At 34.4% G+C, this 23930-nt stretch overlaps 1 protein-coding gene across 4 annotated transcripts in view; it reads left to right on the top strand.

Annotated features, from left to right (window-relative positions):
- Positions 1–23930, top strand: part of SBF2 (SET binding factor 2) — a 379135-nt gene that overhangs the window by 32295 nt on the left and 322910 nt on the right. For all 4 annotated transcript variants that reach the window (XM_011377248.2, XM_011377246.2, XM_011377247.2 and 1 more), the window contains exon 2: positions 16679–16764. In XM_011377248.2, the coding sequence (XP_011375550.1) occupies positions 16679–16764 (86 nt within the window). The remainder of the gene's footprint in view (positions 1–16678; positions 16765–23930) is intronic.

Here is a 23930-nt window from a genome sequence, read left to right as displayed (position 1 = left end):
TTATTTTTTGATGTGTAAAATGGAGATTAATATTTTTATTTCATAAGTTGTTATGAATAAATGCCTCATGTATAGTAAATTTACAATAAATGTTGGTTGGATCTGGATCTGAGCTGACCAACCTGAGCAAAAACAAATCTCTAGTCCTAGAGACTTGAATTCTGAATAAATGTTTCAACATACAGAACTAATAATTTGAGAAGTAGTGATTTCATTTTTACTTAGAGATGTTAAGGCAGAGGATGAAGAACTGTTTGAGGATAATATAGAAGGTATTCAAACATTGAATTGAATTGTTAAAATATTTGTTTTAATTATATGATTTGTAAAAGTCATGAGGAGAATTATAGTTTATTGTATCTACCCATATTTTTGCTCTGTCTTTTGTTTTTCCTACTTGATGCATTTTCTTTCTATTTGAACAACTTCCTTCAGTTCATCTTTAAGGGTAGGTCTACTAGTCTACTAGTGATACATTCTTTTTTTTTTTTTTTTTTTCATCTGAGAATGTCTGGATTTCCCCTTCATTTCTGAAGGATAGTTTTGCTGGAAATAGAATTCTTAGTTGGTAGTTCTTTTTTTTAGCACTTGAAAAGTGTTGTGCCACTTCCTTTCGACTTCCATGGTTTTGATGAGAAATTTGCTGTCCTTTGAATTGGTGCCGTTCTATGGGCAATATGTTGTTTCTCTCTGACTTCTTTCAATATACTTTTTCTTTTTAGTTTTCAGAAGTCTAATAATGATATGTGCCTTGGTATAAATTTTTATGAGTATATCCTTTTTGAGCTTCATTCAACTTCTTGAGTTCTTTTGGTGCTCTGCCAACTTTGGGAATATTTAAGCCATTATTATCTCTGCATATTCTTTCAATTTCACTCTTCTTCTAGTAACTCTAATGATATGAATATTAGATGTTTTGTTATGGTCCCATGGATCCTCAAGGCTCTGTTCTTTGTATTTCAGTTTATTTTCTCTCAGTTGTTCAGATTAGATAAATTCTATTGGTCTGCCCCAAAGTTCACTAATTCTATCCTATGCCATCTCTATTCTAGCATTGAACCCATCAACTGAGATTTTTTATTTTGATTATTTTATTTTTTTAGTTTTAGAATTCCTGTTTGATTTATAACTCATGTTTCTTTTTGCTATTTTCTATTTTTTTCACTTGTTTCAAGAGAATTTGTGGTTGATTTTTGATCAGTTTTTATGACAACTGTTTTAAAATCCTTGTCAGATATTTCAACATCTGATTTATGCCTGTGTTGGCATCAGTTGATTGTCTTTTCTCATTTGGGTTTTGATTTTCCTGGCTCCTGGTATGATCGGTGATTTTTTTCAAATTACCTCTTGGACATTTTGGCCATTAAGTTAGTCATGCTGTTTAGATTTAACACATGGACCACATGTGTTAACACATGGTCTGTTTTTGTGAGCTGTTTCAGTGGCAGTTTAATTTTCATAGCATTTGTGGTTTACCTTGTTTCCCCACTGGTCCATATTGGTACAGCCTGAGATGACAGATGTTCCCCAGGCTGGGATGTCTGATGTCTCTTGGTGGGGGAGGACAATCCCACAGGGCCTAAAATGTTGAGTTGACATGTTTTTCTTTCAATATTTTAAATATGTTTCTCCACTGTCTTCTACCTTGCATTGTTTATGATGAGAATTCTGTTGTCGTTCTCATGTTTGTTACTTTGTACAAGTGTCTTTTTTTCTCTAGTTCTTTTAAAGATTTTTTTTCTCTTTATACCTTTTTAAAGTAGATTGACTATGAGGTGCCTTGGTGTAGTTTTCTCCATGATTTTTTATGTTTGGGATTTGTTGAACATTTTTGATTATCAGATTTATAGTTTTCTTTTCAATCTGTGTCTCTGTTTCTTTCATTTTGGAGAATTTCTACTACTCTAACTTCAAGTTCATTGATCTTTGTTTCTGTAGTGACTAGTTCATCCGTTCTATCCAGTGTATTTTTGATGTCTCTATTCCTGAAAATATGCTACACAGTTGTAATTTTGAATGTCCTTAACTATTAATTTCATCATCTGTGTCAATTAGGAATGTTTCAATTGATTAATTTTTCTCTTCATTATAGCTCACACTTTTCTGCTCCTTTTCATGCCTGATAGTTTTTGGCTGGATGTTATATTTATTCCTATAAATATTCTTAACTTTGTCCTGGCATGTAATTAAATTACACTTGGAAATAGCTTGATTTCTTTGAGGCTTGTTTTTCATTTTTTGTTAGGTGGGCCCACAGCATCATTTAGTCTAGGGATGATTTTTCCACACTACCGAGGCAAGACCTTTCTGAATTCTCTAACTGAAGCCCAGGGAATTAAGGCAGTTTTTTTCACTCTTGTGTTTTGGAACACAAATTATTTCTGGTCTTGTGTGAGCTCTGTTCTCTGACAAACCACCATTTCATATAATTTTGTCTGTTTTGTCTTGCGTGAGCTCATTCTCTCTGTTCCTTTAATATGAAATTTCCCAAGCCTCAGGTGGTTTTCTTGCACCCAAGTACTAATCAGTACTCAGCTAAAGACTTAGGTAGACCCTCTGCAAATCTCCGGACTTCTCTTTTCTTATGAATCTCTTTTCTTCTCTGTGAGCACGAGCCTCTTTGGCTTTCCTGGACTCCCAGCTTGATTGCTTCAGCTCAGGGATACTGCTGGGATTCCACGTGGATCCCCCCTTCCTGTCCTGCAGTCTGGAAACTCACGAGGGAGTAAGATGGGGCAGTTATAGGGCTCTCTTAATTTTACTTTCTCTCAGGGTTTACTGTCCTTTATTGCCTGATGTCAGTATCTGAAAAACCACTGTTTCATATAATTTTGTCTGTTTTTTTAGTTGTTGCTGGTTGGAGGGTACATTCCAGTCCTTGTTAGTCCCATCTTGGGTGACGTGGAAGTCCCTAAAGTAATGATTTGCACTATTTTATTATGTAGCCAGTGGAAGATTAGCTAATGATTTTGATCATGAGAATTAGGACGGTGAACTTTGACTTTGCAGAGCTTATTTCCATACTGCCCAAAGCTTGAACATGTTGGAGTGAAGACAAACAGGAAACAGAGAGATGATGAGGCTGCTGCTGTCACCCAGGTGAAAGATGCGAGTTTGAACTGTTAGAGTGATTATGAATGATGCTGGGATGGAGGCACATTTGGTAGATATTTGGAGATATAGACTTGATGAGACTTTCTTTTTTAAAATATTTGATACACAACTATATAGTTTTTACAGTGTTTAGACTGCCAGTAGTTCTTCCTTCATTGCTATTAAAAAAATGCATTTTTATTCAGTAAAAATTTGCAATCTGAAGAACTTCATCAAAATGCTATTTAGTTTTAATTTCAATTTGTACTCTTTTCTATTTTTCTTAATCTTGACATTCTCTAAATCACCGAAATTACACATTATCAATGAATTATGAATTTACTAGAGACTAAACTTCTGTGGCTTCTGTCAATTTATTATTTTTAATGATATACCTTGTTCTTTATGTATTTTGTTTGATTTTAAAATGCATTCTTTTTCACTTCTGTAAAAGTTCATGGGCTCTTTCCTAAGTTTAACTCTGGAAAAAAATAGTTTGTTCCAAATAAACTTTTTGAATAGTAGGAGATTATACTGGAAAATCAGAAAATCACATTACATTCCTACTTAAATTTTTGAATAACCACAAAAAGTCTTGTTTCAGTTGAAATAAACAGACTTCTTTGATTAAATACTGAATGGATCAAATATGAAAGCCTTTTGTGGAATGATTTCCTGCATGCTTTCTTTTCAGTGAATGAACAGTTTTTATTTTCTTTATCCTTTGGAAGTTGTTCTGTACTGGCACAATTAGCTCTACTTATTTTGGTGAGCTTTGATTTTTCTGGTTGATTATTTTGGCATTATAACACAAATCTGTTGGTGAACAAGAAAACAACATTTAAAAAAATTATCATTTGCTAAAAAGCAGATTTTATAAATCAAGGATGAAAAGCCTGGGGTCTGCAAGTTGAATATGACCCTCATCTTTATTTTACCTGTGAACAGGTGAATTAAATTTCTGTTGATCAGCTTCTGACCTATTTAAGATGAGAAAGTCAATTTTATGTACTGGGAAGGTCAGAAGTTTTGCTTTTCTAGCATCATACTTTTGATTCAGTCATTTCCCCTAAGGTGATATTCTCAGTGAAGGAGAGAACAGGTGCTAGGCTCAGTGCTGAAGTTCCAAGCAGATTGTTTTGGGATACAGTGGAACAGAGGGACTGGTACCAATGTCAGTAATGTGTACATAGCAAGTTTTGACCAAGACTTTCTCTCTGTGGAAATTTTGGGAAAATAAAAAATTTTAATCAGACTTATGCCACTATTGGTTTTTAAATTTTTTCTTTTTTTTGAAAATATTTTTTGGAGGAACTCCTTGAGTAGTTTTTTTAGTATAATACAAATAAATAATTTCCACTTTTCACTTTTAAAAAATTTTACTGAAATTGTTTTTACTGAGTTTATCAACACCCATCAAACTGTTTACTTAAAATGGTCACATTTTATGATACGTATGCCCTAACTGAAAAAAAAAACAACCCAAATTGAGTAATTCTAATACAGTGGGTAACAGAGGATCTAAAAAGTGCATTTGCTGGGCCAACTAAAGAAATTTAACAGAGATATAACTTGAGTTTGAAACACCTTTTGTATAGAACATCAAAACATGTTCCAAAAAAATTTTACACATTTCATTGAGTCTTGTAGTCACCAGAAGACCCAATATAACACCAGGCTTCATTGTCAGTAGCACCATTATTTAGAACAACACTGTATCAGTTAGATCAGTTTGGTAATTTCAAGTATTGTATTCAGATCCGAGTACTATTTAGATGTGCCAAATGCTTGTTGAAACACTTTAAAAGTACATTAACTCATATTTTTCCTCACAAAAACTTTAAGAGGTAGGTAATAGTAACCCTGTTTCACATATGGGAGAAAATGAGGCACAGCGAGGTAATACAGTTTTCCCATGGTCACTTAGCAAGTAAATGGTGGACCTGGGTTAGAATACAAGAACTCTAGAGATCTTGAGTCTATGTTCTTAACCATGTAAAAAAAATAATGTATATACACACGCAAACATATGTATACATATATATATATGTACATACACACACACACACACACACACACACACATATATGTATATATGTATATGTATATTGGATTCCATATTGGAATCCATAGGATAAGGTGAAAATATTTAGAGTTGAAAAAGAGAAGATTAGGGCATTGGGGAAAGACATGGGGAAGTGGCTGGGGATAAGATTTTTGTTAGCTGTATTCAAATGTTTGAAGGACTGTCATGTAGAAATGGGGCTAAACTTATCCTATATAGCCCTCCAAGAGGAGAACTGTGACCGATAGGCACATATTATAACAAAATTGCTTTTATTTCTCAAGTTTTTCTTTTGTGTCAACAAAATCAAATGCCTATTAATATAATGAAATATTTAGTACCAAACATTTTAGTTCTAGGGCTGCTGTAACAAAGTACTACAGATTGGGTAAAACAATGGAACTTTATTCTCTTGCAGTTCTAGAGATTAGAAGATAGAAATCAAAGTGTTGGCAAGATTGGTTCTTTCTGGGGGGTTTGAGGGATAGTCTGTTTTATGTCTCTCTCCTAACTTTTGGTGATTGCTTGCAATCGTTGGCATTTCTTGACTTGCCAGCTGTAACACTCCAGTCTCTGCTTTTATCTTCACGTGGTGTTTTCCCTGTGTGTCTGTCTGTCTTGTTTTTTTCTTACCAGGACACTAGTCATTGGATTAGGGCCCACCCTGATCCCGTGTGATCTCATTTTAACTAGTATCTTTAAAACTATATTTCCAAATTATATTTCATTCTGAGGTTCCAGGTAGACATGAATCTTTGGGATGCACTATTTAATCCAGTACACCTAGTAACTAAATACATTTTCTATCTTTTGGGCCTTAGAGTTTTAAATTATTCAAGTTCATTTAGAGATATCATCTATTTTGTGATTAAAAACCAAAAGGTATATATAAAGAGAATCAGGAAAGACAGAAGAGAAATAATTATGATCCTTAATTTTTAACATACACAGTTGTTTTCTCAGTTTTTATTCACATATTATATTCAGTGCCATTTTTTTAAAATAAAACAATTTGGTAGATTAATTATGATAATACCTGTGGCATAATTAAAAGTTTCCTATATTAGTTTCTCAGAAAGATCTTCTATGATTATCATCCAAAGATAGAATAGGCTGCTTTGAGATATTACACCTTTATGTCTCAATACCTATTCAAACACAGACTAGAAGAGCATGTTCAAATACAGAGTAAATCATTATAGAAGGAAAGGATACGTTACAGATAAGTTACGCCAGGACTCTTTCATCCTTTCATGAATTATGATTGATTCCAGTCTGACGATAGATAAAATTAAAAGAAAGATGTATTTCTCCCAGATTGTCTTTTCTAATAGTAGAAGTATTTACTCATATAAATAGCATTGCAATAAAAAAAATTTCCATCACTCTTGAAAGGTTTCTTGTACCCTTTTTATTTATATCAATTACTAATATCCATCCCTAGCCCTGGGCAACCACTGATCTGCTTTCTATAACTGTAGATTAGATTGTCTCTTCTGCAATTTCATATGAATGGAATCCTGTGGTATGTAGTTGTTTGAATTTGGCTTCTTTTGCTCAACATAATCATTTTGAGATTTATCCATGTTATTGCATATATCAGTAATATTTTTCTTTTTAGTGCTATGTAATATTCTGTTGTATGGATATACCACAATTTGTTTATTAGTTTACCTTTTAATAGCCCTAAATATTTCATGGTTTTTGATGCTATGGCATATAGTATTTTTAAATTTTTATTTTTGGTATGTAGTATTTTTAAATTTTTATTTCTGGTCTATATGCTATGGCATATAATATTTTTAAATTTTTATTTCTGGTATGTAGTATTGACTTTTTGAGGCCTTGCTAAATTTAATTATTAGTCCTAGCACTTTTTCTTTCTTTTTTTTTAGATTTATTAGGACTTTTTAAAATGTTATCGATAAATAAAGACCATATTCTACTTTTCCCATCTAGGTAGCTTTTATATCTTTTTCTTGCTTTATTGCAGTGGTTAATACTTCCAGTACAATGTTGAATAGAAGTCATGATAGTGGACATCCTTTTTCTGAACCTTAGGGAACAAGCATTCAGTTTTGAACCATTAAGTATGATGTTAGCCATAGGCTTTTTAGAAATGTTCTTTATCATACTGAGGAAGTTTTATTTGTATTTTGCTGAGTGTTTTTATAATGAGTGGGTATTGAATTTTGTTAAATGCTCATTCTGCATTTATTGAGAGTCATGGTTTTGCTTTTATTGTTTGTTAATGTGATTTATTTATTGATTCTGATGGCAGTACCGCATTGTCTTGATTTTTGTGGCTTTATTATAAGTCTTTAAGTCAAGTAGTCCTTTCCCACTCAATTTTGATTCTTCTCCTTCCTGGTTTTCCAGTATGTGAGTCTAGACTGTAATTTTAGTCTTTGCTGCAGAAGTGTTGTCCTTGCTCTTCCATTTTCATTTGCTGTTCTCAAATTGGCCATTTGGTTTTCCAGTGAATACTTGCTGGCCATTTTGAGATTCTCCTATTCTCAGTGTCTCCTATTCTCAAGCTGCTCTCGTTGCTTCCTTCTTATTCATGTACAGATGCTGATACTTTCCAGGTTTTGTGAATTTAGTGGTTTTCCTCCAATTGCAGTATTTTGGGGATACTTTTTCACCTAGTTTTGTTGTAAATGTTGTCCATGCTATCTTTTTTAAAAAAAGATTGTGGTAAAAAATGCATGACAAAAGTCACCATCTTAAACATTTTAAAGTACGCAGTACAGTAGTGTTAACTACTATATATACTAGAGCACATTGTTTTGCAGCAAGTACCCGGAACTTTTTCATCTTGCAATATTGAATCTCTTAACTCATTGAACAATTACCTTTTCCCCATTCTACTTTCTATATCTAAGAGTTTGACTGCTTTATATACTTCATATAAGTGGAGTCAAGCAGTATCTGTCTTTTTGTGACTGGCTTATTTTACTTAGCATAATGTCTTCAAAGTTCTTCCATTTTGTAGTATATGACAGGATTTCTTATTTTTAAAGGCCAAATAACATTCCATTTTATATATATATTTTGTTTATCCATTCAACTATTAATGGATATTTCAGTTGTTTCTACCTCTTGGTTATTGTGAATAATGCTACAGTGAACACTGGTATGCAAATATCACTTTGAGATCCTGTTTTTAATGATTTCGAATGTATACCCAGAAGTGGAATTACTTGATCATATGGTATTCTATTTTTTATTTTTTGAGGAACCTCCATACTGTTTTCTATAATGGCTCTCCCGTTTTACTTTCCAATTAACAGTACAAGAGTTCCACTTTCTCTACGTTCTAACACTTGTTATTTTCTAGATTTTTGATAATGGCCATCCTAGCCCATGTCAGGTGATATCTTATTGTAGTTTTGATATTTGCATTTCCCTACTGATTAGTGATGTTGAGCATCTTTTTATATGCTGGCTGGCCATTTGTATGTCTTCTTTGCAGAAATATCTAAGTCTTTGCCTATTTTTTAATTGGATTATTTGGGATTTTGGTAGTTGTTGAGTTATGGGAATTCTTTATATATTTTGGATTTAACCCCTTATCAGATATATGGTTTGCAAATATTTTCCCCATTCAGCAGGTTGCATTTCACTGTGTTGATTGTTTCCTTTGCTATGCAGAAGTTCTTGGGTTTGATGTAGTTCTATTTGTCTATTTTTGCTTTTGTTGCAAAAATAATGCTTTGCTTTTGTTGCTTTTGGTGTCATAAAAATCATCGTCAAGACTAATATCGAGGAGCTTACCACTTTATAGTTTTAGTAGTTCATTTCATTTGCTATTTCTGCTTCACAGATCTGCTTTGAGTTGCTCTGGTTTTGTCTTCCTTTGTAAATACTCTTACGCTCTCTTTTCTTTGTAAACATCTTGTTTGCAGTTTTGGAAGACAGCTTGCAACTCTGTATAGTGTTTATATATATTTCAGACTTGTCTTTCCATAGAGCTACTTGAAATAAATGTGTTCCCGAGTATTTGTGTGGAGACTTATTATTTGTTCTTAATAATGTTATCTCTACTCCATTATAAATATATTTTTCTGCTCTGTGGTAGAATGGACTGCAGTTTTCTTTTCAGAATAAATCAATTCAGATAATTTAGGGTTTGGGTTAAAGTCACTATGCCTAGAAACATGAAGCTTTTTAATAGAGTTAACATATCAACTCTTGATTCTCTAAATGCGGAAGTGGTACTAGAACTTACCTACTTGAGTTTTTGCATCAGTCATAATGTATGAATCTTATATTGAAGTGATTACTCAGGTTAAGGTAATCTTTATAGTTTTCTTTTAAATCTCCTTCCCTTGCTACTTACTTTTGCTCTTTAAATGATTCTCTTTTCATTTACTTATTTTTAACCACTGTGGCAGCAAATATGAGTGCATGGAAAATACACTAATGAACAGACAGAAAACATTTTTGCATTGATGGAATATAGAAGGATGAATGGATTAGTTATCAATAATATATTAGCAGATTATATTGTCAGCCTTATCAGAAACCAAAGGTTTAAAGGAACACTAGAAAAGTAATTACCTCGCTGATACTTTTCTTTACCAAATCACCCTTGCCACACAGAAGGGCAGTGAAAGTAAATATGACTTTGGGAGCAATGCTTGCCCAGTGATCAGTGGATGGGAAGAGGGAAGGGATCTGTGGAGTCAGATGGGCCACAGGGTAGGAGGCAGTTTCTACATCAAGTGCATAATCCGCAAGTATATGGATTGTGTATTTGCAGACAACCAAGTTTACTGTGCAGCTTGACCTTATTTAATGCACCCAAAAAGTTGTCTGTAAAACAATATCACAATGAGAAGGTAGACTCAGTAGGTCAGACTGAAGTAGTTAGACTGTCTTTATCATTAGACACTGTCCACAACCATAGAGATCATCTTAGAATTTGTATAATTAAAATGTGTGCACCAACCTCCCACGAAGTTGAAAATGCATGTATAACCTTTGACTCCCTCAAAATTTATCTACTAATAGACTACTGTTGACCAAAGCCTCACTGATAAAATAAACCATCGATTAGCACAACTTTCGTATGTTATATATTTTATATATTGTATTCTTAGAATAATGCAAGAGAAAAGATAATGTCATTAAAATGATAAGGAAAATACATTTTCAGCATTTATTGATAAAAATGTGTTTATAAGTAGACCTGCTCAGTTTAACCCTGTGTTGTTCGGTGTTCAACGTGTGTGTGTGTGTGTGTGTGTGTGTGTGTGTGTGTGTGTGTGTGATCCTCACTTCAAGGAATGCAATCAGTATTTGTCAGGGTATAGCCTAAATATATTTTCCTTATCCCAAACAGCCCTTCATGATCTTTGTATACACCATTTGGTGATTCACATCTTAATGGATCTTGAATTCCTGGAGCAGTACATGTAGTCAGTATGGCTGCTTCATCCATCAGCAGAATCACTAGCTGGAAAGATCTACATTGAAGAGTGCATGAACAGAATTTCAGCTTCTCCACTGTACTAGTTTCATACATAGTAACCACATGCTCACTATACAATATGAATGGGTACTGTTTCTTTAAAGCATAAAACTTATATAGAAAACTTGTCAGATAAAGCATGCCTAAGTACACACTAGTTAAGCACCTCCAGTGACTGCTTAGAAAAAATATTACTAGGTGCTAATTGACCCCAGAGGGCATCTTGGAAATGCACCAAAATGCTTTTTTAAAAAATGTTTTGAAAATTGCCCAAAGGCAGAACCTGGGAAATATGAGTATGAAAATTTACGTAGGTAAGCCAGGTCGAGGATCTTAATTTATAAAATGTGCAAAAGAGAAATTATGTAAAATTAATGCACAGAATGAGGTTGAACTGTATTGTGTTTTAGAAAAACCAATTCATTTTCCTTCCAAGACATGCATATACATGGATGCTTGTTTTCAGGCAGCAACCTTAAGTCCCAGTTTGCTTCTTAAGTTAAGAAATGCAACTGAGCTGTACAAAATGAGACAGCTTCCCTCCTGTCTCTTGTGCATGATAAATACTAAAGCAATTGGGAACCACTGTTGCATGCTACATTGGAATTTGTCAGTAACATCAGTGCTGCACTGTGTAAATGGGAGAAGCTTATTTAGAATAAAGTCATGGGAATTTAGGAGGAGACTACTGATTTAACTTAAACATTTGGGTCCATAGAAATGGACTAGCAGCAATCCCCTCCTTAACTTTTCAATCTCAGAATATCCATTATAGGATTTTCTATTTCACTGGCAGTAATCTGAATTAGCATTTCAATAAAAAGAGCAAGGAAATATTGAAACAGAAAGTAAATTGTCTACAGAAGAATGTGAATCTTAAGGTTCGTTCTGTATTTCCACACTTGTAACCCCCAAGAAAGTTCTCAACATTTGTGTAATTTCTGCAGCATTTTCAGGGAATTGAATGCACGTGGGTCATTTTAAATATATCCATACTCAGATTTTTGTTATTGTTTTATTTTAATTTTCAGAAGATATTTAGGGATCTTTGGTGTTTTTTTAATTCTGTTTTTTCCCCCCCTCTAAGATTATGCTCATTTCAGGAAGACAGGCAATATTGGAGGTGGTGCTTAGACAGTACTTAGTGTTATAGCTAACTGTATAACATTACTTATCGAGGAGATATAACCCATATCGAATATAGAGACTGCAAAAAACCTTTTTTGCAAGACTACCATGTCTTTTGGTGGGGGCGTGACAATGATGCTTGGTCAACATTTTAATTGTCGAGGGTTCTAGTTAGGTTTCTTCTTTTTAATTTTTATTTTTCAATTAGAGTTGAGATGCAATATTATTTTATATTAGTTTTAGGTGTACGGCATACTGGTTAGAGAGTTATATAACTTATGAAGTGATCCTCCTTATTAGTCTAGTATCGACATTTGGATTCTTAAAAGCTTATATTTCTCATCATTGGACTTAAATGCTATTATGTCAGAATAGAAATAAAAAATATCTCTTCCAAAATGTGGAATTTTTTGGTTTTTCTGTCTCTGATTTCATTAGACTCCTGACCTGATTTCTAAACAATACAGTTTTCTTTCCTAATCTTTCTCTGTCATTATACTGTGCCTACATCTGCCCTTTTGTTTGGATTTCAAAAACCTCAATTCATGTTCTGAATACTCTTACAGCAAGTTTTATCTTTCTCTCCTTAGCACCTACCACAAAGCCTAGTATAAAGTTACTGTTGGATGAATGAATTATTGTAATAGTCTTTGCCAAACTTTCTGGATTCATCCTCATACCATTTGGCCTGGTTTTCCAAAACTTGTATCTTGTACTAAAGCTCCAGCTCTGATCATCGCTTTCAGTGGCAATTCATTGTTTTTTTGATAGTTCTTGTTTTCTGAAGATGCTTCCTTTTTATTGACTCAAAAATGACTCCTCTGAATTATGTCTTTGGCTCTAGTCTGCTCTATTGTATCTTCTCTATAATAGCTTTTCAAATATTTGGAGATAGTTCTCATATGTGCTTTTCTTAAATTTTTGGGCTAAGCCTTTTAATGTAATTGTTTCCAGGCCCTTTATCAGTTTGAAAGTGCTTCCTACAGTGTATTCTGGTTTGGACTCTTTAGTGGCGAGGAATGCAGACCCATCCTAGCTTAAGAGGGAGGAATATTATAAGAAAACCTCAGAAGATTAATGACAGTGCTGCCAGAGTTTACTGGAGGTAGAACTTGACAGCTGCATAGCCTCTCTTTCATGGTATCTCTCTTCCTTTCTACATGTGTGTCCTGTTAACCTGTTTCTACTGGCAAGTCTCTGCTCAGAGTTTCTGCTGTTCTGTAACTTTGGTTTTACACACGAACACCCTATGGTTGCCTAGCTTTCACTACATCTTATCAAGTCTTTATACATCTTTTGGTGGCTTTAGTCTGTCTGTCTGTCTGTCTGTCTGTCTTTTTTAATTCAAAATTCCCCAGCAGAGGAATATGACTTGTCTAGGATACATTTTACAGCCAGGTCATTCTGGTCATAAGTTGCTTGCCAGTTTATAGATGCCCTTATCCACCTAACAGTCTCATTCATTTATTCAACAAGTGTTTTATTAAGTATCTAATATATATCAGGAATTATTCTAAGTGCCTGGGATACATCAGTAAACAAAGCAGGCCAGACATCATTGTTTGCATTCTAGTGAAGTAAGACTGATAAGTAAAAGTAACCAAATAAGTGATTTAGTAATTTCTCTCTGGCAGGGTGGTAGGATTGTATGCTCCTGAACATGACTGCTGCCCACCCTTAGACTGTAGGTGGTACCATTTTTGATAGAAGGGATGTGGGCAGATGGACATCATAAAACAAGTCTAGTGTAGATAACTCCTCATCTAGTTGTTTAGATAAACATAGAAAAAGAGTTAGTGAATTATGTATTGGAGTAGCTTTTCTCAAAGTTCAGAGTCTGTTTTAAAACAAACAGTATATACTTGGTACATCTACACTGTAACCACACACACAGAGAAAGCACTGAAATAATTAATTTTTGTCAGTTGGTAAGTCAACAAATATCAAGCATCCTGTTTTGTGTAGAACAGAGTACATATTACATTTCTCCACCTCCTAATTAACCCCCGCTCATTCTTCAGTTCTTCTGCAGATACACTTCTTTCTCATAGACAGTGGCAACTCCATACCTATAGCATACTAGTTAGCTACCTCAGAGAATACTGTTTGACTCTTTTAGAGTCATTGGCCAAGGCTAGAATGCTCATTTTGCCAGGGGGGTAATGGACGGTTGGATCATCCTAGGTCACTTGCTATTCCGTGACTGGCCTGGGTAGCCCGACAGCTGTACCAGAACCCAAGGGAAAGTGGATTGCCAAACATAAAGGAGGGAAAAGTGTGACTGGCCTCGCCAGTATTTCCTCACCCTTCCTAAATTTGTTTGGGGCAGTTTGTCTAGCATATATACTTTTTTCAAAGAGAGCCATTTCCAGATGTACTGGTATCTTGCTGAGGATTCCCCCTTTTTATATATTAACTCCATTTAGTCGTCAAATTTCTTGATTTTATGATGGAATGGGAGAGTAGGGGCTGGGAAGAAAAACATGAAGGCACTGACTACTAATTGCTCTCTCATTCCAAGATAGCTGCATACAATGCCGTGGACAATCCATTTGGTCTGCCTAACATCTCTCCTTTCTAGAAAGTGGCCCCCTTTCTTTCAAGGAATTTCTCTCTCCCCCTACCCAGTCACCCAGCCTCATTAAATATGCAGTGCAACTAGGAGCTGCCTTCACAGTCACTCTGATTAACAGTGACTCTGGGCATAAGGATCAGTCCACAGGTGGATGGCCATCTGATTCTAGAACAGTCTTACCTCACAGCTGTGTGTTCCTCAATGTAAAATGTCATCTTCTCAGCATTCTTACATACAACCAGTACTGTCTATAAGAATAGTTATTGGATAAAGTACATAAACTTACAGAATGTCTAAACATTTCAGGCTAATGCTTAAAAATCAAAAAACAAGCTTTGGAAAATATTTGTTTACTTTTTGTAGGATGCTTTATAAGTTCCTCAAAAGTTGTTAGCTGCAGCAATTTACAAACATGGAAACCAAGTTGTAGCTCTTTCCACATTTTATTTGTAGCAAAATATCATTTTATTATTTTTATTTTTGCCTTTTTTCTAACCTAATATCCATTTTCAAATAACATTATATAACTGAAAGTCTTATCACTCATAGATCAAATTTCTGTGTATATTTATAAATGTTATATCAGCATTTTAAACTAAGCTTTCATGTTTTTGAAACACTGCATATTATTATGAAATCAGTAAATAATATGTTGCTTCTGGAGAACTTTTGAAAGTTGTGCTCCTGCTAAAGAGGAACTTATCATCTATCAAATTTGCAATAATTAAAACTAACAAAATTTAAAATAACAATTGTTGGTAAGGACGTAGAAAACACTAGTGTCATTCTTATACACAGAATGTAAAAAATTGTTAAATGTCATTCTGGTGGTTTTGTGTGTCTTTAAAATTTTCATACTCTTTAACCAAGTAATAGGGTAAAGTGAGATGAAGATAAAGATTTATATAGAAAGATGCTTTCTGTAGCATTATTTACAATAGTAAGAAACTAAAAAATGTAGGTGCAATGTCATCAAAAGCCCATTGTCAAATATTAAGTAATAAACCAACACGTAAAGCTAGGTTTAGTATGATCTCAATTCTGTAGAAAAAATACATGTGTACAAAAAACCCCCCCAAAAAACCCTAATCTACAGTAGTCCAAATGTTGACAGTAATTGTTTTCAGGAGTAGGATTATGGGTGACTTCTTTATATTTTTATGTATTTCAAAATTTTTCTGCAGTTAACATTTTTTTTTGCAGTTAACATTTTTATAAATAGTAAAAATTAACGTGGTAAAATATTTCTTGAGCCTAAAATACATTAGGTATTACTTTCAGAACTGAATAAACACTATAGGGACACCTGATTAAATATGATGAGATAAATAACATGCACTTATTTCTGTTTAAAAAGATAGGGAGATGTGAGCTTAAAACAATTTCTGTCAATAGTAACAAATTTATTAAAATAAACATTTAACTCAGTATGAACAAAGTGCCAGAGATTTAGTATGCTAGGGAATACAAAGAAGGTACTAAAAGAAAGAAAAAGCTTACTGTTATTTCTTCTAGAAGCTTACTATTATTTCTTCTAAAAAATTTTCCTTGGTCTTCTCTGCTATGCTAGGTAGCTTCCCTTCTATCATAGCACTTATATTCTTTAGTGTACAGGATAATTTTATAACAGTGATGTAGACCAGTGGTTTTCAACCAGGAGCAGTTCTGCCCTTGCCAGAGGACATTTGGCAATGTCTGGAGATATTTTTGATTATAAGGACTTGGCGGTGGTGGTAGGATGATGCCACTACTAGCATCTACTGGATCGAGGCTAAGGATGCTTCTAAACATCCTACAATGCACAGGACAGAGGCTTCCCACAAACACTCAACAAAGAATTATCCGGCCCACAATGTCAATAGTTCTGATGTTGAGAAACCCTGCCTAGAGGATGGTCAAGTTCCCAGGCCACTCTAAAAATCTTTATTTTATTCACAACAGTTTTTATAACCCATAACTAAAGGTTAGTGCTTCATTTGTCACTTAAAGTTACTTTGTCTTCATAGAAAAGTTCTTTTTAAGTTTCAACATGAGATACTGAGATGATTGCTTTATTGGAAAAAAAGACAGTTATTCCCATGTTGTGGTAGAGACACAAGATTTCAGTGCCTCCATCTACTTTTTTTAGCTTTTCACATGTGTGACTCTTGAGAGTCTATAGAATTAGGATTAACTGTCACTTCAGTATTATACTTAAAAGGTAAATATTTTTGTGCTCTTTCAAACACGAAAATGTTTAATCTGTATATCAATTTATTTCATAAATATTTATTTAGAAATAAGTGTCAGTATAATGAGTATTCAAATTTTTAGTACTAATTCACTTTGATTTTATTCATAGGGTCAGGAGCAGGTCTGGGGAAAATAATTCAGAGATTTCCACAGAAGGACTGGGATGATACACCTTTTCCACAGGGAATTGAATTGGTAAGTTGTTGCATTATTATGCGTTTATAGTGATACTTTTCTTTTTATATTTATGGTTGTATTTATGTTACAGTTGCTGTTAACTAATTTGGTGATTTAACCATAACATGTTACTAAAAATAATCTCTCCCCCCAAGTACAGTAACTTTTGAATACATTGATGGCTGGTCTTTTTCTTATTTAAACTTCTCTCTACTATTAAAGATGAAGTTGATGATCTTTATGTACTTGGAAGCTGAAAAATTCCTCTCATTAGTTAAAATGTTAGTCCAGTAGCTTTAGTGACAGTATGTCACTAAACAAATATTTATTGTATTTTTTTCCCAGAAATTTACAGATTATTGTTTTGGTGAAAACTAAACAAACAAACCAAAAAAAAAAAAAAAAGGTTGGTTTAATGATAACTAGTCATATTGAGTTGGTTTTGAAATCAGAAATCGAATTCTTTCTTTTTAGCTACAGATCTTTAGGTTGCTTTATAATAGTGCGATTCAACTGCTTTATTTTTGTCAGCTATTTTAAAGGAATTTAACGGTTGAGCATAATTTATGATAGCTAGGACATTCTTCTATTTGGTGGCAGATGATCCATGGTGGTAAAATGAGGTACTGGAAAGATGATCACTAACGTATTTTGCAATTTGACTATAAAGTTTGGTTTTCAAACATACTGGAGTGTGTGCCTATGTATGTGTTATATTGTCTGTGTGTACACATACACACACACACACACACACACACACACACACACACACACAAGAAGTGTTCTTCAAAGCAGTTCTTATTGAGAGTACATTTGGTATGACAGTGAATAGTGTAGACTCTGAAGGAGACTGCTTGTGTTGAAATCCCAGCTGTATGATTTGACTTTTGACAAGTTACTTCTTTGAGCAGCAGAATCTTCATCTATAAAGTAAAGATAATGACAATACTAATCTCATAGGGTTTTTAAAAAAGATAGAATGGGTTAAAAAAAATACATATAAAATGCTTAGAACAATGTCTTCCATAAAGCAAGTGCTCGTTAACTGAGGTAGTTGGTTGATTATTGTTATTGTTGCTGCTGTTATTGCTGTTTGTTTGATATCTTGCAGCACCTGGCCAAGAGGAAGAATTGTTCATTCTCCTTTTAGTGTGGATCATAATATCCATTAAGAGTAAAACCATTGTTGAAAATTGTGAATTTTTTCATTCTAGCTAATGACTATCCATTTCTGCTTCACAGAAAAGAATCATTGCCCAATGCCTAATTTTGATTGTTATAACCCAACTGTGTAAAAAAGGTTGTGCATTCTGTAGACCCACAGAGAGAGTAAATCTTGAATTTTGGTGTTAAAAAGATGGAGAAAGAATGTGAGGACCCAAGGAAAAGTATCTTTTTGCAGAGCCCCGTGTATTCCTTTCTTTTCTCTCCCACATGCCTACAAATACTAGTCATTGGCCTTACAGTGTGAATAATTAGGTATTTATTTGTACTATTAAAACTTTTAAATCTCTTTAAGCATCTTTTTAGTGATGAGTTGAAAGGGGAAATTTCTAGTGCTGGGGACCTTTTAGGACTTTTGGTGAGTTCCTACCTTCCTTCACATCAAAGTGTGGAGGGAAATGAATTTGACAATATGGACGATGAACTACCTTATAAATTTTAAGAAGAACAGAGATATTGATTTGACATTAGCTATTAAGCTATGACTGACAAGGGATAATTTTTGTGTTTTGAAATCCAAGGGAATAGATACTGTAGTACCTCTGATATTTCTCCAGTAGTGAGGGAGATACCCTTATTGATTTTACTATTTAGTAAATTCTTTTTTCTGTATATGACAGATGTTTTTGTGTTCAAGTGCTGTCAGTGTCTGTACAACAACCAGTAGAGTCATGTGCTGCTGATTGGTGAAATGGAGGTGCTAAAGAAGTAGACAGAATTTTTCCTCACCTGAGATTTTCTTACGTGACTTCTTGGATGATTCTTAGTAAAGCATCTCAAGGCTTTGATCTGCTGGATTACATTGGAAATTTCTTTTTCCTTTTTCTATAATTAATAGCAATTCTGATCCTCTAATGTCTATTGTGCCGTGTCAAGTACAAAATAAATTTGTTTATCTAACACCTATCAAAGTCCACTTAAAAACATAATAGAATCATTAACTTTTAAATTTTTGTTGTCTTTTTTATTATTTATTGCTTTGTGCTTTATTTCATGTATTAGGGACATGTAGCTGTTCTGCATATGAACAGCAATAACTTGAGTAACTGCGAAATACTATGCAATCTAGAGTAACTCCTATAGCTTTAAGACCCAAGATAGGACTAATAAAATCTTAGTCTAATTGAAGGTGATCCGGCTCAGTCCCTAAGTGGTTTGTTAATCCCTGGGTGATACTGACCCTCTTCTGATGATTTATAGGGAAAAAAATCCTAACCCCTTTCAAGATGGTGGAACAACTTTTAGCATGTAACATTAGTGTTAGTACCTAACAGTTATAGGACTCATAGACGATAATGAACTCATATAAATTAGATGATTTATGGTAGTGTATCTAATTTACAGATAAGGAAATTGAGGATTAAGAAGCTTAAAAAATTTTACTAGGGTCTTAAGAGCTAAAATAGAGCAGAGTTAGGTTTCAAAGACAGGTCTTTTGACTCAGCCAACATCTGAGAATATTCTGAGTGACACTTTAACCTATGGTTAATATTTGTGTTTTAGTGTAAATGCAGGATCTGAAAACAGGGTTCTGTAATTTAGAAGAAGTGAGGTTTAGAAATGTTAACAGAATACTACATTATTGGATAGAAACCAGCTTTACTTATTTATTTTATCTGAGGCCAAATCTGGATTCAGAGCATAATATTATAACGAAATTATTTTCTATTCCCACCTCTCCTCCCCAGACAGCATATATTCGATGTATTTAAATTCTAAATGAAAGATAATTGTGTTCAGTGTGAATACTAAATTTTATGACGTGAGAAAAGATGTTAGGCATTCACTATTAAGTCAAATCCCAAATTTAATTCAGAGGACGCTGAATTTATTCTTTCCATTTTTATGTAAAGAAATTGCCTTCTTTTTCTTTTCTTTTATTGAGAAATGCTGAACTTTAATTTGGACGGATTTTAAAAATAAAAATATGAAAATAAGCTAAACCAAACATAATGACTACTTTTCCAATTCTGGGATATTTTTATCTTTTTTGTGTGTTTTTTAGGCATACAAGGAAACCACAGACAGTCATATAAATAAAGTTTCAGTTAATTTTAGTGACAATATTTCAAAGAAAATTTAAGAATTGTTTTGCAGAGGCATTCTATGGCTAACAGTCTATTTTGGATTATGGGAACAAATGTTTTTATTGGCTAGGTTATGGACATCAGCAAAATAGTATTGTTTTGGCACTGCCTCTTTTTAAAGATGCCTTGTCTTAGAAGTGAATTTTTTTATATTATGATTCAAAAAAATGTGCCATATCTTTACGAGAGAGTGTCTGCCCCGGGACATTCGTAGATTTTTTTTTTTTTTTTTTAAGACTAAAATACTGTGTTAAAATTTTTGTAGCTTGAGTGGAAGGGTAATAAACTTCTAGTTAGAATTTATAAATTTGAGATTCTTAGGAAATTAGTTCAGTTAAATTGTCGACTAGTGATTTGACTACCTTCAATGTAAAAACAGTTTTCTGTAATTGTGATTATAGATTAGGGAGAAGAGGGGAAATCTTATATTTAACATTCTACAGTTGTAACATAGGAGAAGTAACCTTAGTATAGGATGCTATTTGTAGACAGAGAAGTAAGTATAAATACCATGTAATGCTTTAATTCTTTAAGCTGTTTAGACTGCATTGAGTGCAACAAATGAGAAAGCAGTCATCCATCTGATCTAGCTATAATACTGTTTGGTTAGGGAACCGAGTGTAGAAAGGATGAAAGTGATTTTTCTCCCCTTTTTGTAGAGGAATAGTATGAGAGAGGATCAGAAAGGTAGTGAACATATTGGACGACAGAATCAAGGTTCACAGAGATATAAAGAGGCTGCAGTTACAGGTCCTTTAGCTAAGAAGATGAAGTCCAGTAGGTAAAAATGTTGGTTCTTGCATATGAGTATAATAAGCCAGCTGTATAATTATTTAGAATAGATGGGAAGGATAATTTGCCAGCTAGAGAGTTTGAGAAATATAAGAAGGCAGCTAAAAATAAAAAATATGTAATTATAAAAGATACTTAGGAAGCATCTAAACCCTCTGTGCTGGGGTGGGGCAGTTGGTAATGAATACAGGTTTTAAAAATGGTGTAAAGGCTGTGTGGAAGGACTCGATTTTGCTTAGAGTTGAGACTGAAAACATAATACTGCTATGAAGTATGAAGAAATGATTTTTAAAACATATTAAGGACTACAAAAAGGACTTTTTAAGTTATGTTCACAACAAAGCAAGTAGATATAAATGGGTATTAAGCTGGGAAGTAGTGGTTTGAGCTTACATTTTTGTTTCCTACTCCCACACAATTGTCTCTTTGAAGTAATAAAACCATGTGGCAGGTTAGAAACTGATGGAGTCTAGAAGATACATGTGAAATAGTAGATTCTCTCAACATTTCTGAAGTGGAGGGTAGTCAGTGTTATTCTTCTCACATTCCTCCATGCTTACTAAAATGGTTTGTTATACTAGACTTTCAGTTACTTACAATTCTGTTTATTTTACTAATGTATCGATAGCTTCTGTTATGCTAGAGAATCTTTCACCTACCTAGTCTTCATGGTATGCTACTTAAGTGCTATTCTCAGACCACCTTAGACAAGGTTTTCTTACCATGATGGGGTTCTGCTATACCTAGTGCTTCGATGCCATAGAGAACTTCCTAAGGAAGATGTAGAACTACACAGGCCTAACCTATTAAAAAGTCATGTTGTTCGCAAATAGCCTGGCCCTCATTACCACATGGAATATTGCTACTCTCATGTCTTATCATATTACTGCTATGGTTCTTAACCTCCATTTTTTTTCCTTTTTTTCTTTTTTTTAACTCTTCTGCTGCCATCGATCCCAAGTATCGTTACAGCTGTTAAAAAAAATCTTCTTGACTTTCCCTGTGTTAGCTATTATCCTGTTTCTGCTTCATTATGAAATGTCTCAAATGATCCTTCTTCATTTGCTGTCTCCATTTCTCTAAGAGACTAGGATGGTACAGTGGAAATATGGGATCTGGAATTTTAAGACCTGTGAACAAAGTTAATTTACCCTTTCTGATAATATTACTTTTCCTACAGGCCTTTTATCAGGTGCTTGATTGTCTATTAATATTTTAATGAATTATATAATATGATTTCTTGCCATTCACTTTCATGTCATACACCCATCTCACCCACATCTCGGGTGTTTATTCTGAAGTATAGTGTGTGTCCTCGCCATTCTCAAATTTCAAAGTTGAAATGCATTAATTTTTTCTGAATTCCTTAAGGTAATACTGTTACAGGGCACGGGTTCACTGCCTGACATGTATAGAAATCAATTCCATGACATTGGCCTTTGAGAAAGAAGCTTTACTGTGAAGTCGACTGGCAAAGAGACAGGAGGCAAGGCTTAAATCTGTCTCTCCTATCCAGAGTTTGGGGCGAGTTTAAAGGGCTTAAAGGGAACAGGCTGGTATGCGGAAGTGCTGGTAGGGCCGGTTTTGACTGGAGAGTTTTGGAACTTGGCCATTTATAGTAGGATGTGATAAAGGGCTTCAGCACTGGATCATTCTGGACAGCAGACTTTTCTCCTCTGAAAAGGTTCTGGTGTTCAAGTTCTGGTCATGTCCCAATCCTCTGGTTCCGTGTGGGGCATGAGACATTGGTTCTGGGGTGCCTGGAGGTCAAAATTCTCTCCTCTGTGCATGCTTTGGCTGCGTGACCTGTGGTGTTGGTCTGCTGTCTCCTAAAAGCAACAGCTCAGTAACTTGTTAGAAACAGGATGGGACCAGTTTGAGCTGGTTTTGCAGTTATAATACTAGCTGTTAAAATAGATAAACCTTGAAATCTTAGAGGTTCGCATGATAGAAGTTTTTTTCATATTAGCATAAAGTGTAATTAGGGGCAGAGGGGTAGATGGGAGTGGGTTTGCCATCTTCACAGTGTGAGTCTCAGGGTCATCTTGGGCATCAACATTCAGTTGGCAAAGTAGTAAGAGAAAGTGTGGAGGATAGGAAAACGGGTTTATGGCGTAGGCCTGGGAGGCTGTATATATCACTTCCAGCCTGTTCCAGTCATACACCCACAGTTAACTAATGGGAATTGGGAAAATAAAGCTTAGATGTGTGCCTAGGAGAAAAGTGAAACAGATTTAATGAACAACTAGCTTTTCTCTGCCATAGTGTTCTTGATGAATCCAAAGATATTTTCCCTTAATTCTCCTTGACCACTTTATTTTTTTATATCATTAATTCAGGCTTTGTGGTATAATAAAAAATAAATATTTAGTCATTATCTTATTAAGTTCTTGGCTCAAAGCTCCTGGAACCTTTCAAATTTGCTGTCTTTTGTATGGCTAATGAGATGGCTATGGGTTCAGGGGGCTCTAGATTGTTTCGGGAAGGGGGCTGATCTGGCAGAGGAACCAACCATGTGATTAGAGGGCTGAAAATTTTAGTCCCACTGGGGAAGGGAAAAGAGGTAGAGATTGAGTTTAGTTACTAACCGCCAATGATTTAATCAGTCATTCTTACCTAATGAAACTTTCCTAAAAACCCCTCAACGAAGGAGTTGAGAGATCTTCCAAGTTGGTGAAACATGTGCTGGGAAGATAGTGTGCTCGGAGAAGGCATGGAGGCTCTGCACCACCCTTCCCTCCACAACCTGCGTTATACATCTCTTCAATTTGGCTGTTCTTGAGTTGTAGCCTTTGTAATAAACTGGTAAATGAAGTAAAATGTTTGCCTGAGTTCTGTGAGTTCTAGCAAATTATTAAACCCAAGGAGGGCATTTGTGTGAACTCCCAAATTTGTAGTCTACAGGCCAAAGTGAGGTAGATAGCCTAGGTACACCCCATTTGCAGCTGGCATCTGGAGTGAGGGCAGTCTTGTGGGGTTGAGCCTTCAGCCCTTGACCTGGGGGGTCTGTGCTAATAATTCTGGGTAGTTAGTGTCAGAATTGAATTGAATTATTGGGTACCTAGTTGGTGTAGGAAAAAA

Source organism: Pteropus vampyrus, unplaced genomic scaffold (assembly GCF_000151845.1).
Source record: "Pteropus vampyrus isolate Shadow unplaced genomic scaffold, Pvam_2.0 Scaffold307, whole genome shotgun sequence".
Classification (NCBI taxonomy): domain Eukaryota; kingdom Metazoa; phylum Chordata; class Mammalia; order Chiroptera; family Pteropodidae; genus Pteropus; species Pteropus vampyrus.
Note: the sequence above shows the minus strand (reverse complement) of the source record. Positions and strands in the feature narration are given on the sequence as shown.